Genomic DNA, 15134 nt, shown 5'->3' with positions numbered 1-15134 from the left:
CTGTCATGGGGATTCGAACTGCTGACCTTCTCATCGGCAAGTCCTAGGTTCTGTGGTTTAACCCACAGCGTCACCCATGTCCCTACTAAGATTAGGGATACCTGTGTTCAAATCCTAAATCAGCCACAAAGCCCACTGGGGGATTGTGGAGCAGGCCAGCGATGGCTGAATCTGTCAATGTTGGTTTCTCTCAGTTTTTCAATATTAAAATCAGTTTCCTACATTTCCTCAGCAATTTGCATCACCATCATTAAAAAAAACCTTATGAAAATGTTATGTCCAGTTCTGTTTAATAAAGCGGAAGTTTTAAAACTGAGCTACGATGAAAGATATACCTAGCCTTAAAAAGTATAAGGCATAGGAAGAAAGATTTTAAGTTGAATGATTTTGGGAAAATACTATTCAGTGCTGGAACAAACTTTTCAGAGAATTGTGAAATTTTGAGCAGTTCAAAGCAACAAAAATGTTTTCACGGGCATCAGTCACCAGTGCTTTAGGATATCCTGACTTAAAGCCAATTAGATAGCCCACTGACCTTGGGCCAGTCGCAGTCTCTCAGCCTAACATACCTCACAGGGTTGTTGTGAGGAGAAAAATGGGAGGAAAAGAATGAAGTGCGCCACTTTGAGATTCTTGGAGAAAAGGAGGGATAAAAATGTAATAGACGCTTTCCAGCTTTGTTTTCTGGAATTCTGACACGATAAATAGAGCACACTAAGGGCTGCTGCCAAGGATCAGTAGATGCTGGTCATCAGTATTGGTGTTGCTTGAAAACACTCACTTTTGCCTTCAAGTCTCAGCAAGACATCAGAAGAAGCCATTTGAGTCAACTGTGGAGTCTGAAAGGTCTGCTAAGACTGCAAACAATGTTGAGGCCAGCCAAGACAATATGGCCTCTTGCCAAGAAAAACCACCAAACTTTTCTTAGGAGAATTAACTCTAAGACATATCTTAAATCAAGAACTGCAAAATCCCACAGTGCTGTTGTAACTGTGTTTTGAATTTCTTGTGAATTCTGCATTTCCTCCCTTCATTAAAAAGCAAGAGTTCACTGTATGAACCACACAGTAAAATACCTTCATCCACTTAATAGGTGACATCATGGCTTTTACAATATACACTGAGAGTCAATATACACTTCAGTATTAGAACCTGGACTTAATGAGCTGTTGACAATCTGAAAAGTGATAGAGGAAGCTGTGCATTGTTTCGGCAACAATGTATGCTTCTGAAAAAGCACATATCCAGTGTCTTCAAAAATTTCATTAAGCTGAATGGCTACGAAGTGGCTGCTGTGCTGAGCCTATCACAAGTGTCAGTGATAAGTACTATTTTGCTGTTCCCTTGAACTTGCCATCTGCTATGATCACCTGTTTGCTCATGTTCCTAGGCCGATACTTTTTCTCTCCTCCCTTCCTCTCTATTTCCCATTCAAAATATAGTTCCTTTGGGACCAAGCCTCCCTTGAAATATGTCTCCAATATGACCTTGGTCTTCATAATCACCATACAACAAATTATGACTGCAATAAATATTGGAATGGATATTCAACTAAAACCATTTTGTATGGAAATCATTAGAAGAGGGCCAATGCATAGTTGCAGCTGTTATCACTGGCTAAAAGTGAATTGATGGAAACTGCACATCTCCCTCCATGTGAGTTCTTACATACATGATATGTGAACAGGTACTTACCAAAGAGCTGGTATAAGTTGGGTCTGAAGTGTCATCTTGTAAGTAACGTGACAGGCCAAAGTCAGATACTTTGCAAACCAGGTTGCTGTTGACCAGGATATTTCTGGCTGCAAGGTCCCGGTGGACGTAATTCATTTCTGCAAGGTACTTCATACCAGCTGCGATCCCTCGCAACATCCCCACCAACTGGATGACTGTAAACTGCCCATCATTTTGCTGTGTCAGTGAAAGTTAAATGAAAGAATTAGCATTCCTCTGTATTCAAAGAATCCAGGCTGGGAATAGTATCCTACAATACGGGCTCTAAGGAACAGAGATCTATTTGGCCAGATAGGGAGGCTAATTTTGGGGAAATGTGAAGAAAGAGGTCCCAAGAGATGATAGGAAATCTCAGAAGCAGTAGCTGAAGGAAGGAGAAAGAACAGGCAATAGACTGGAAACTAATTCTAATGAAAGCGTAAATGGAAGAGATGGAGTGGCAACGAAAATATGAGCAGTAAATGAAAAGAATTGAGAAAAGGAAGGACCAATGAAGGAATCGCAAGGAAAAAGCCATTGCCTACTATGGCAACCTACATCAACCTGGTATACGCTATATCTTATTGGACTACAATTCCCACCATCCCTGACCATTGGCCATTTTGCTAAGGCTGATGGCAGTTGGAGTCCAAAACTTCCTGAGAGCACCAGAATGGGCAAGGCTGGTCCAAGAGCAGGAGAAGCTCTCCATTGGCGTCAGAAGGAGAGTTGGAGACCATTTAACAGTCCTGGGATGATGGTGATTATTTATATCCTGCCCTTTTCCCTGACAGAACTCAAGATAAAAACAAGAACTGCTAAAAACATAGAAAAATCAATAAAATCTGTTTAAAATACTTATCAGCTGGGTTTCTACAAAATGCAGTAAACATTTGGGCAACTTCCAAACAGATTTAGCAATAATTACATTAAGGCCAGGATGTCATTGTTGTTTTGGACGTTTTAATTTGGAGGGAAAGGCATGCTCCTGCATTTGCATGGCCGAATTGCACAGTGAACACCTCCACAAGAGCTGGCCTCATTAAATCGATCCAATTTCATTATCACTTCAAAAAGAAAGAAAGTCATACTTACTCGTAAAAAGGAATCCAGGGCACCATTTTCCATAAACTCTGTAATAATCATCACTGGACGGCTTTTGGTGACCACCCCCTCTAGCCGAATGATGTTTGGATGATCAAACTGACCCATGATGCTGGCCTCACTCAGGAAATCCCGCCGCTGCTTCTCAGAGTAGCCAGCCTTTAATGTCTTAATAGCCACATAGATTTCTCTCTTGCCAGGCAGTTTGAGGCGCCCTTTGTAGACTTCACCAAACTCCCCTGTAATGGAACAGGTACCGTTTACAATCAACTTTGCTCATTCTGCTATTTTAAGGGGGGGGGGGAGAGAAATGAGAGCTACCCAAGCCGAGGACAAGGTGCTTGCCCAAGGCATTCTAAACATTTCTTCAAAAAGTGAATGGGCAGGAAAACACATGTCTAAATACCAGCCCTGTAATAAAGTGAACAGAAGCAACACACAGCACAATTCTTGTACCTTTAACTATTGTCAAAGAGGGAGGTTTGGGCCAGGGAGCTTTTTTCTTTTAGCACTATCACATGACATGACGCTATGACATCACAATGCTGAAAGGTTCAGAAGCCTCTGTTCCAGCTTCCTGCAGGCTGGGTCTCTCCAGATGTTGCTGGACTACAGCTCCCATCAGCCCTAGCCAGCATGGCCAACAGTCATGGATGATAGGAACTGTAGTCCCAATATCATTTTGATGGCTCCAGGTTGTCTGAAACCCTGGAGAGCAGCTGCCAGCCAATGTAAACATTACTGAGCTAGATGGACCAATAGTTTGACTTGGTGCTTCCAACTAATCGGCCATCAGTTAATTCAGGAGAAATATGTTTTATGTTGTAAATCTGTTTCATTGAAGAGAAACTTCCTAACAGTAAGAACTGTTTGAAAGAGAAACAGGAAGTGGTGGGCTCCTCTTCACTGTCTGCAATGCTGAAATTGAATTTTGCCAGGGGTGCTGCAGATCCTGCAAAAAGCAGAGATCTAGATGACATCCAAGGTCTCTCCAAGCTGTCACACTAATGGTACAATCCTCAACATGTATACTCAGAAGCAAGTCCTACTGAGTTCATGGAGCTTTCTCTCAGTTACATAGGCATAATATTGCAGCCTTACTCTGTGATCCTAAGTCTATGTGCTAAGTCTTACTGAATTCATTGGACTTATTTTTAAGATCAAGCCACAAGACAGGCAAGACAAATGTAACTCTGCCACAATTAGTAAAAGAAGAAAAGCAACAAATAGGACAGAAGAGACCAAAAACTGTTTTTATTCCAATTTTATACCAAAGCAGACAGAAAACTATTTACAGTGGACTTCAGTGGAAGCAGACAGGTGAAATTTTTAGAATGGGCTTCAGTGGAAGCAGAGTAAAAGGGAAAGGGCTTGCTGCTTGAGCTGCTCTCCAAGGCTTTTGTGAGCTACCAGTGTCTTCCATCTTGTCTCATAAAATGGGGAGGGAAAGGCTTTTGTGGAATGAGTGGGAGGCTCAGTATAGAGGCAGAAAGTGTGGTTGGGAGGGAGATAAAGTAAAAGAGAAAATTAAGGATGCTTCCAGACAATAGCTCATAAAATAGGCACAGTGCCAACTCCAGAAGAGGTACTTCCTATTCCAAACATTTGGTGCCATGATGGTACTGCCATTGTTGTGCCACCCAGACTGCCTCTAGTCCATTTGGACAGACAGTGATCGGAATGAAAATCCACATGCTGTACATCTGATGCTCAGAAGCAGCTTCATCTGGAAGCACCTTTAGCGGAAAAAGAAGCAACGCTGAAGCACTGAACGCAAATAGCAAGCAATGAATGCAAACAATAGGTTGGCACAGATTATAAGCAACTGGTTATAAAGATGCTGGAAAGAAAGAGCAAAGAGATATAGCAGCAGATGGGCTCTGACACATGGGAGTTGGGAACTTACATGCTAGCAAATAAACTTTTTTGAGGCAGACTCTAGATGCCCAGAGCAAAGGAATGGGCAAAAAGTATACTCTGGTCCATTGGTGGACTACAGGCCACTTTCTGATGGTTCGTGTACTGTGGCTCTCCAGGTGATGTTGAACTCCAACTGCCATCAGTCCAGCTAGCCTGGCCAATAATAAAGGGTGATGAGACTTGTAGTCCAACCATGTCAGGAGACCCACAGGTTCCCCGACCCCTGTTATAAAGAATGCTGGACTAGCTTGCTCCTAGTGTGCTCCACCCAAGCACTTCTTATATTCTCAGGAAAGACTGCATACTCAGGATTTCCACCATTTCACAATAGTGGAAAGATTCTGAGTATGCACACTTACTCTGTAAATTTGGGGTGAGGGGACATTGGAAATCCTTGGGGATGGTAGTAGACCAGTCCTCTCATGGTGTAGTCAAAATGCAATACTTTGCTGTCTTCAGGTTGCAATACTTTCCCCTTTTGATGGACTAGATGGGCTTTGGGATCTACCTATGGTCCACTGCAACCATAAAGATTCTTTTTCCCCCTTACATGGCTACTGTTAACTAAAGTTCTGAACATGCTGCTCCCTCCAGCAGGGGTACTAACCTCCTCCTAGGTGAACTGTACTTCCTGGATCATTTGAAGTTGTACAGTGATGAAGCAACATTCACATGTTAGCACTGTCTTTGGGAATGGGTCTCTGGTATGACGAGTTTGAGAAGTGCTCAGGGGCTGTAGTTAAACTGTGCCCGTCCTGGGTAAGCTTACCACTCAAAAGATTTAAAGGGAACAAGTCAAACGATTTGCACAGAATAACAACTAATCTCCTAAATGCTGTTCTTCACACTGTTGTTTAACACAAACGGCTGGTTTTTAATAACTAGAGGGTAGGTTGTTGTTGTTGTGTGTGTTTTAATGGCAAGTATGCAAGCTTTTCCTTCTGAAATTAGCTAACGGCCCCAAAAAGGTATGATTCCTGCTGTAGCAGATAAGAGAGATGCTGTAAACTAGGGAGCTATTGCCCTACCTATTTATTGTTAATTAAACCAGGGAGCACAACAATGTATTAAAGTGAGTCAATTAATTAAGCACAGTCTCTTAAATCACAGAAGAAAATTCTGTTAGGCTTCCAGGAGAAAAGTGCCAGTCCACTGTTAATTGAGCAGAACGAGCCTGAGCATCCACAACAGAGGAGGGAAGGGAAGAAAGCAGGAAGGTAAATGAAGGGAAGGGGAAAGGGGGGAGGGATGCCACTGAAACCTGCCCAATGGGAAATGAGTCACACCTGCTCCAATGACTTCTTCAATCTTCACGAAAGACACATCAATTTCCTTGGCAAACTCACGAACAGCTTCATTGGGGTCCTCATACGTAAAAGGGTCAATGTAGATCTTCATTCCTGGGGATCCTTCTCATTTTAGAGAAGAGCGGAAGAGAGAGAAAAAATCATATTCATCTCCAGGAAAAGGGATCAACAGCACGTCTCCCCCTAAACCTTCCTTCCTTGCCTATCTGTACAATCAGCTCCCCTATTCACTTGCTCTCTTGTTTCGTTCTTCCTCTTATATTTCTCTCTGCTTCCCCTGCATTATCTTTTCTCCTTGAAATGTGTAACGTATTAGTTATAACTGGCAGATTGGGAGCAGGCCATGGGTTGCACCCAGAAAGTGGGTGCACACTGTTATTTATTGAAGCAGTACCAAATCCATTAGCAGGAGAGTCAAGGAAAGAACTGCAGGTAGAGATCAATATTTATCAATCTGACACCTTTCCTGCGTCGGTCTGATTGGAAGGGTTATACCAGGTGGCTGTGCTATAGCAGTGAATGCAGGGCAAAAATAAAGATAAAAATCAAAGAGAATAGCAGCAAGCTGAGAGAATAAATGAATGAAGAGGAGGAGGAGGAGGAGGGGGAGAAATGGAAGAAAGAAGGAAATCGCTTTGGAAAAGTTGTCTCAGAAATGAAAAAGAAGAAAGGAAAGAAAAATCAAGAGGATTCAATCACAGTGAAAATCATCACGGTGTCCCTTCTGAAAGAGGAGGCGTATACAGATGAAGGACTTAAGAGAGTGCAGAAAGTCATTTGTTCAGCTTTTTGACATCCTAGGAGCTTTCCAGTTGATTCAGATTGACCACCTCTGTAGCCTGGTGTTGAATGCCTCCTTGTAAGCCCTCTCTTGTTCAGGCTGAACATTCAACCCGCTAGAGGGAAGTCACAAACCAACACTAGTTTGCTGTTTTTATGGGAAAGATGGCAGCAGGTTTACGATGCTGCTGTTCATGCATAATTTAAGCCATTTTTATTTACCCAACATACCTTTGATAGTTTTGTGGCTGCTACTAAAATGACAGAATGCAGCAATTACAAACGAGTGAGCATCCTAATGATAAAATACAGCCTCCATAATAAATATTCTTGGGGGTTTGCTTTAGCTTTCAAAAAGCGTCACATGGCCCCTTGCAGCAGGCTGCCAAATCTCTACCAGACATGACTGGGAACTTGTAGGCTGCTGCAGGGAGTTTGGGAGGTTGCCGGCAGGAGTTAACTTTGGTAGAAACCTCATTATTTCACTCATTAAATTTTAAGAGAGATCTCACACTCAGGAACACAAATCGCATTGGTGGAGGCATTTCCTCCCATCTGGTGCACATTAAATCGTGGAACCCGTGAATCTAACAAAGGCTAGTCAAGTTGCTGTTTTGAGATTACACTGCAAAGTTGAACGCTGGGGGAAAACGATCACTTTCACCCATTGCAAAAGCACCCAATGTATTTCTTGTTTGTGGCCAGGTACTAGGAAAGAGAAGTGAGAGCTCTACCACCTCCCAAACTGCAGCTTAGTCCTCTCGGGCCTTTTATGCCATTCACCTGTCAAATTACCTGGCCTGCAGGATCCAAAAAGGTGTTGCTGCAGCTATGAGGCCCAGCAGGCTGAAGCTGAAAATCCCAGTCTTCCGAATGTGAAAATGGGCTTCCCAAGTAGTGAAAGCCACCTGAGCTAAACATGGCATGCATTACATCACACCACCCTTTGCCAACCTGGTGCTCTCCAGAAAATTGTCCTTCCATTTCTTCTTCAACTCTCTCTTTGTAGTGTACACTATTTTCAGAGAAGTGGCTAACCTAAGATTTGTCATATGCTTTTGACCAAAATGAATCACTATATTTAACACCTGAAAAGATTGCCAGAGATGCTCTGGGTGATCGCAGCAGGCAATCCTTGGAATGCATTGCACAGTTATCTTGTTTTCACTGGAAAAATAGTAATCCTCTTTTATTCTGGGCAATGGCACTAAAGTCAGCCCCACTGCTGTGACTCTCCTATTCCCTACTCTCACCTGCCCCTTTCTCTTTCCATCCTATTATTAACTTTTGTTCTAGCATCTCATCTCAACCTGGGATTTGCTCCTCACCTTTTTTATGTTTGGCAATCAGTCAGAGAGCAAACACTCTCCACCTCTTCTCGGCTTAGGACTGCAGTTTTAATGTCTATATAATTAATCCAATCCCATTCAAGCATTGTTCGTTTACCACATATTTAACGTTAAGTAGCAGCCGTAAGCCCTATGAAATGTGAAGATGCAGGTCTAGAATATCCCAGGACTGCAGAGGAGTCACTCCAGAGAAACTCCAGAGTTTCTATGAGTCTTGAGAATTCAGAGTGCCTGACACTCACAAGTCACATAGGAACAGGGCAGAATGTCCATTCCCCACCAACTGCTGGTTACTACTCATCCGGATGGTGTACCACGTCTAGCAGAAGCAGCACAGGTGGCATAGGACACAACACCTAGTGAAATACCAAACCCTTACAATAGTTCATCTCTCTTCCTTGCAGTACAATTCTTTCACTTACAGCTTAGTAGTAAAGCACTAAATCTGCCAAAGGGAAAGCTGCAGCTTACAGGAAGGCAGCCTTAGGCACACACTGGGCCAAAACTCTATCCTTCCATTACTGATGGCAAAACCTGCGATGAAGTCATCCATGCTTTGCCCAGTTCATAAATCTTTTTACAGCTTCATCACATACATTTTTACTGTTCCATAAATCCTTTTACAAGTGCAGCTGATGCTCTAGCAGGATTACAAAGGAATTTACAAGATCATAACCAAGGCTGGCTTACAGATTAGAAAAGCAAAACAAACATATAATGCAGAAGGATCAAGGTGGGGACGCAATGACCTTGGACTTAGTGCTACCCACTCGGCCAGTGTAAAATGGCTTCTAAATGTCCAGGAGAAAGGTATCCATGCTGCTGACGAACAGCTCTGGGCTCATAAGAAGTCTGAGGAAATCTGCCAGAGTTTGGAACCAGACTATGGATAAAGGCAGTCTGACATATTTGGAACAACATGTCTGGAAGTGTAAAGTTCAGTACAAAGACCAAATCCAACCATAGAGCTATCAATAAAAGCTTTATGATTCGTCTACTCAAAGATGGTGAGTAGAACGGTGTATATTCCTAGTTGACAGGAGCTGTTTGGTTTTCTTGCTGAGAATTAGCAACCTTTCTGTTCTGCCTAAAGAAGAGGACTTTTCTGCACAGGCACGCGTGCACACACACACACACACACACACACACCACTTACAAGCAATAGACTCAAGTGACCGCATACACACACAGTGCTGGGAAATAATTAAATAGTTCAATTCAAACCCAGAAATGGCAGGAGAGAGCTACAGAGTCCTCATGGCTCACAAAGGGACACTCTCCAGATTCCGAAGAAGATGTCAGTGAGGGTGAAGGAAACCCCATAGAGACCAGAGGTGCAGCAGGGCTCTGATTAGGCTGTTCAGCCTCCCCATCTAACAGCTGGTGTGTGGGGTCACGCAGCAGCTGCAGCTGCTTTCCCATGCATCCTCCAGCCTTCTGCTGGCCCCAGAGTTTCAATTCTAGTCGTGGATATTTTTGGATCCAGTATTTTGGTATGGATTGAAGTGAGAGGGCACAGAGGGCGTTTAAAGGGTGCTTAGAGGTGCTCCCCACTTTAGTTTCACTGAAGCATGCAGCTGGGGAGAATGCCTGTATCTCAAAGTTGTGCATTTTTTTCTGCACCACCAGCAGATGGCAAGCTAGTGAAAGATGCATCTCTCTAATTTTGTGTTTCAGGGTTTTCAAGGGCACACACTCTGCATCTTGCATGGATACTTACCAAAACAATAACTGAGAAGATAAATCCAGTGGAATCACCTGGCTATGAGACTTATGCACAGTATTAGCATGGGCACACAGCTCTTGCCATCACACAAAATGGATCATGAACTTTTGGAAATTACCTTTAAGATGTAGGAGAGCTTTATCAACGGCTTTAGCCAAAATAGCTAAATGGAACCTCCACATATAGAGGTAATGTACCTATGTGTATAAATACCAGATGCTGATGATAACAACAAGGGAGGTCTTCATGTCTAGCTTGTGACCATGGGAAGCATCTGGTCAGTCTCTGTTAAAAACAGAATGCAAAACTAGATGGACCTTGCTCTGCTCCAGCAAGCAATTATTGTCTTCTTAACTTCTTACTTGTAGAACAAGATACTGATACTCTGCAAGCAGGTACATGGAAGAGACTGGCTTGCCAACTGAGGCTACCTCATTTGTGTTTGGCTGCTTATTGCATCTAGGTCATTTAAATGCCAGCACTCCAGCACTCAGAAAATGGTTTGAAGAGTTAATTAGACAGACTAACCTAGATGTTTCATTTGGGAAAAAAGATATACACTGTAAGGATTTCTGTTTTACTGTTGCAGTGATAGACTATAGCACTGGCTCTGCAGTGTGCCAAAACAGAATTGAAAGCGTTGCTTGTTACCTTGTACCCTTTTTTATTTACATCAGCCAAGTAGAGGGGGCTGCAGGGAGTGCTCTTACTAGAGCTTTGCTGGGGTAATGAGGGACTTTTCCATGCACTCTGGTTTCCGTCATGGCGTGCCATGGTGCCAGAAGCAGTTTAGTCATGCTGGCCACATGATCTGGAAAGCTGCCTGTGGACAAACGCCGGCTCCCTCAGCCTGAAAGCGAGATGAGCACCGCAACCCCATAGTCGCCTTTGACTGGATTTAACTGTCCAGGAGTCCTTTACCTTTACCTTTGCTGAGGGACACTTTCTCCCCACCACAAACATAAGGAAATGGTTCTGACCTGTGGATTCTTCCAAGACCCGGGATTTTAAAAGAAAATGTTTTATTTGCTCTCTTTCTCCATTATCTAGCCTGCAATCGTTAGCAAAATGCCTTCTTTTGGGAAACCTTAAATGACCTCTTATGTGCATATTTTCATATTCATGTGAGAATGATCTCTGGCCACCCCAAGCCATTCTCCAGACCTTGGATTCTCTGGGCTCTCTTGGCCATTACTTCCTCACTTAACCTTCCCACTGAGCAGTGTGGAATTAGGAGAGTATCCTGTTCACATAGCTTTCATTAGTAGTCACCACAGCTTTGGCAACAAGCTTTCCCCATCCATCCATCCCTATACTCAGAATTTATGGATGGAATTCCAAGCAGCGCTAAGGAGATCACTCCATCAGCACAAACATTTTTACTTGCCTGATGGAAAGATCTCCCATCTCCTCCCGCTGCATGCTATTCTGGGTGTTCTCTACCTCTCTTCGGGCTGGTAGGAGGGCATGAGAGCAGGAGAAGGAGGAAGCCCCATTGTGCTAGTGGGACTTGTTGCACTGGCTCTGGCTAGCAGAGCTAGGTAAAGGTAAAAAGGTAAAGGACCCCTGGATGGTTAAGTCCAGTCAAAGGAGACTATGGGGTTGTGGTGCTCATCTCACTTTCAGGCCAAGGGAGCCGGCGTTTGTCCACAGACAGCTTTCTGGGTCATGTGGCCAGCATGACTAAACCACTTCTGGTGCAGCGGAATGCCATGACGGAAACCAGAGTGCATGGAAATGCTGTTTACCTTCCCACCACAGTAGTACCTATTTATCTACTTTCGAACTGCTAGGTTGGCAGGAGCTGGGACAGAGCAATGGGAGCTCACCCCATTGTGAGGATTTGAAATGCTGACCTTCTGATTGGCAAGCCCAAGAGGCTCAGTGGTTTAGACCACAGCGCCACCCGCACTCAAATTCCAGGAACAGAGTCTTTTATTTTGTGCAGTGCAGGCCTTGCTCAGAAGTTGCCAAAAGTGGATAATCTGAAATGTGTGCAGTCTTCAAGGCACTATCAGCAGTCACCTGGGATATGCACTGTTACCAATGAGCTGCTACTCAGATTTGGCATCCAGGTGGGAGCATTTTCAAAAAGAGGCGGGCGAGCTTTGAAAATAAAGGAAATGCATTGGCAGGATTGATTCAAGGCATGGCACCCCACAGATCAATGCAGGAAAACATACCTGCAGAAACCTTTGTTTTGTCTCAGAAGGAACGAGTTGATCTGCTGCCTATTAATAACTTTTAAAATTTCTGCACAGAGGAAGCCAGAATTTATGTGCTGCCTTACCTACATATTTTTGCTTTGTTTTATGCCAGCTGTCTCAAATTTGTCCTGATGGGCTGCCCTTACAATGTTCCTGCCACTGGGCTGTGTGCTTGCTTTTGCCTTATACGAAATAATTCTTTCCATTAAAAAAAAAAATGCTGTCAGACAGAGAGACAAAGTGCTGTTTCGGGGAAAATGTCAGCAGTGGGAACACATCAGAGGACCAAGGGCATAGGGAGAAGTACTGTAATGGCTCGGGGAACAAGGCTTTAGCTAATGGGCATTAAAAAGTGCAGAAATGCCGCAAAAGAGCATCACGGCAGTAGGGAAGAGGCGTATCATGTATACAAACAGTCCAGTGGTGTTTGAGGAGTGGTAAATATGTTTGCTCAAAGATTTGCTGGCTACAGGGGTACGAAGGTCATGCTGAAGAAGCTCCTGCAGAGCCCAGAAAGTAAAAATCCATCCAAATGTCATGACACAGAAAACTAACTTGCTGAACAAAGACACAGCAAACAGCAACCATGGGGATGTGTGCATTTTTATATCAAAAAGGGAAGTTTCTACCTGTATTGCAAAAACAACACTAAGACAGGGAGAGCAATCTGCTCAAGCGCTGGGTCAACTTTTTTCTATTCATCTACATCTCAGGGCCACCATCAATCTCAGTAAATGTGGTCCAAACCTAGGCCCACTTCTCCAACATTACACATTCCTTCTCACATTCAAAAATGCACATAGAAATAAGAAGAAGAAGAAGAAGAAGAAGAAGAAGAAGAAGAAGAAGAAGAAGAAGAAGAAGAAGAGTTTGGATTTGATATCCCGCCTTTCACTCCCTTTAAGGAGTCTCAAAGCGGCTAACATTCTCCTTTCCCTTCCTCCCCCACAACAAACACTCTGTGAGGTGAGTGGGGCTGAGAGACTTCAAAGAAGTGTGACTGGCCCAAGGTCACCCAGCAGCTGCATGTGGAGGAGCGGAGACGCGAACCCGGTTCCCCAGATTACGAGACTACCGCTCTTATGTGTACTTTGAATAAATTTCTAGAAGCTTTGAGAAGTATTGGCCTCACATTTATTTATTTATTTATTTATTTATTTGGAATGGTATGTGTGTTCCATACTTCTTCCAAAGAGCCCCAAACAGTGTAAGTAGGGTTTTTTGTAGAAAGGAAGTGAAATTTCTTAGACTTAGGTTTTATCAGGAAATTTCTGAGATTTTTCTTGGTCTCACCTATCTAGAAAAAGAAGAACACTTTGAAGAAATTTCTCCACCATTTTTGGTGGGGGGGGCGTATCCATCCCCTTCCCACAATGCCCTAGAATGACTTTTGGAAAATTTCTCATCCCCTGGAGAAATTAAGTGAATTCCTCTCCCCATAATTTCTCTGCCCACAAATATGGTGGAGAATTTCAAGAGGCAATTTGAACAGAGCTGTAATTTTTAGATTATCTTCCAATTGGGTGTTGAAGGGAGTCCAACAACATTTGGGGAGATGTTCTCCATCTATATTATCTCTCTCCCACCAGCTCTAAGGGTCACTGTTCTATAAATGGGACCCTCAAAGATGTCAGGCTCGCAGAGCTAAGTTCCAAACACTTTCATATTTACATTTATAGGTATATTGATTTATTAGCATAAGTAGCCTACAGGTATTTATATAACATATATTGTCCCTTAGTAAAAAAAATAAATTCAGTTGTGGCCGATAAATGCTATTTGTGCTCAGTAATTTCAGATATACCAGCATGTTAGTTAGAAAGTTGATACAATAGTGTAACTTTATACTTACCGTATGTTTTTTGAGTTATGCTTTTTTGGCAGTTTTCACAATCTTCTGTATAGTCTAGTATACTGGCATATATTTTGTACTGAAGTAAACATTTTAGGTAATCCGATCACACGTTTCCTTAAAGGGTATTACACATTAGCAGAAAAATACGGATAGTTACTGTATCCTGATTCACTGTTGCCGAGCTTAGAAACTTTCTGTGCAAAGGATCCCATCATCCATATTCACATTGGTCTCATTAAATAGCTTTAGAATTATTTAAACCTATTAGGCTCCAGCACTGAGCTCTCTTGGCCTCTGTTTTCAGCTTAATTATCTTCCCTTAAGGATAAGAAGTGATCCAGAGACATTTTGTCCAAAACTTAAAATTAAGAAAATCTCAGGGATATACAACAAAGCATCTGAAGGTCAGGAAGTACAAGAGCAACTACAAATTTAGCAGGAAACCTTAATTCCACCTTTTGCAGTACGCTCTTGGTTAATCTTTAATTCCATGGCTGCATGTTCATGATCCGTCCATTTGAATTATAATGAGTACATTCTCCCCAAGAATTTAGGCTCACATTTTCCTTTTAAAGAAAGAGAAAGTCTGGGAGGCTTCTCTCCTAAAGTGCAAATTGGATTTTAGCTGCTCCCAATTTGGTTTTCTTCCCCCTATCTCATTTCCTGCTTTGGCTGTGGTTTACATAGGTATTGCTGCTGGCTGTAATCTGAAGAGCCCTAAAGAGCTGTGTGCATTTGTGTTGGAGATTTCCCCTGAAACACCTGGGAACTGTCGAATATAATTGTTTGCAGCTGGTTCTGCATGCACAGCAAGCACGTAAAGTATGTGTAGGTGCGGGCAGAGAAGTGTCGATGGACAGTGATTACTCACTGGCCAATATTGCTGCCTTGCTATTTTATTATCCTATTAACTTTCCTAATACAGGTTATAAAGGCTCATTTGCTGCCTTTCAGGAGAGCTCCGTTTGCATTCTGGGAAGGATCTGGTTATGATCTGTTTACTAAACAGCTGATGAAAAGCCATATGCCTATATTTCACTGTGGCTAATCAATCTATGCATTTCAAAAGGAGGAAGTTGGAAAAACCAGCCACTTTATAGAATGGGGGGGGGGGGAGTGTTTGTTTATCGATTCCCTCCAAGACCTTGCCTTTGCTCATCAATCTAACTATAG

At 42.9% G+C, this 15134-nt stretch overlaps 1 protein-coding gene across 17 annotated transcripts in view; it reads right to left on the bottom strand.

The window, feature by feature from the left end:
- Positions 1–15134, bottom strand: part of EPHB1 (EPH receptor B1) — a 357336-nt gene that overhangs the window by 40050 nt on the left and 302152 nt on the right. For 16 of the 17 annotated variants that reach the window (XR_013986829.1, XR_013986830.1, XR_013986831.1 and 13 more), the window contains 3 exons: positions 6024–6146; positions 2809–3056; positions 1696–1911 (listed from right to left, as the gene is read on the bottom strand). Coding sequence is in view for 10 of the 17 variants with exons in the window: in XM_081007270.1 (XP_080863396.1) it covers positions 1696–1911; positions 2809–3056; positions 6024–6146 (587 nt within the window). In the remaining 7 variants the exon portion in view is untranslated. The remainder of the gene's footprint in view (positions 1–1695; positions 1912–2808; positions 3057–6023; positions 6147–15134) is intronic. The other variant, XM_081007267.1, reaches the window with a different exon arrangement.

The sequence above is a fragment of the Podarcis pityusensis genome (assembly GCF_964106645.2).
Source record: "Podarcis pityusensis genome assembly, chromosome: 5".
NCBI classification, from domain to species: domain Eukaryota; kingdom Metazoa; phylum Chordata; class Lepidosauria; order Squamata; family Lacertidae; genus Podarcis; species Podarcis pityusensis.
The sequence above is the reverse complement of the archived record's forward strand: the minus strand, read 5'-3'. Positions and strand labels throughout refer to the sequence as shown.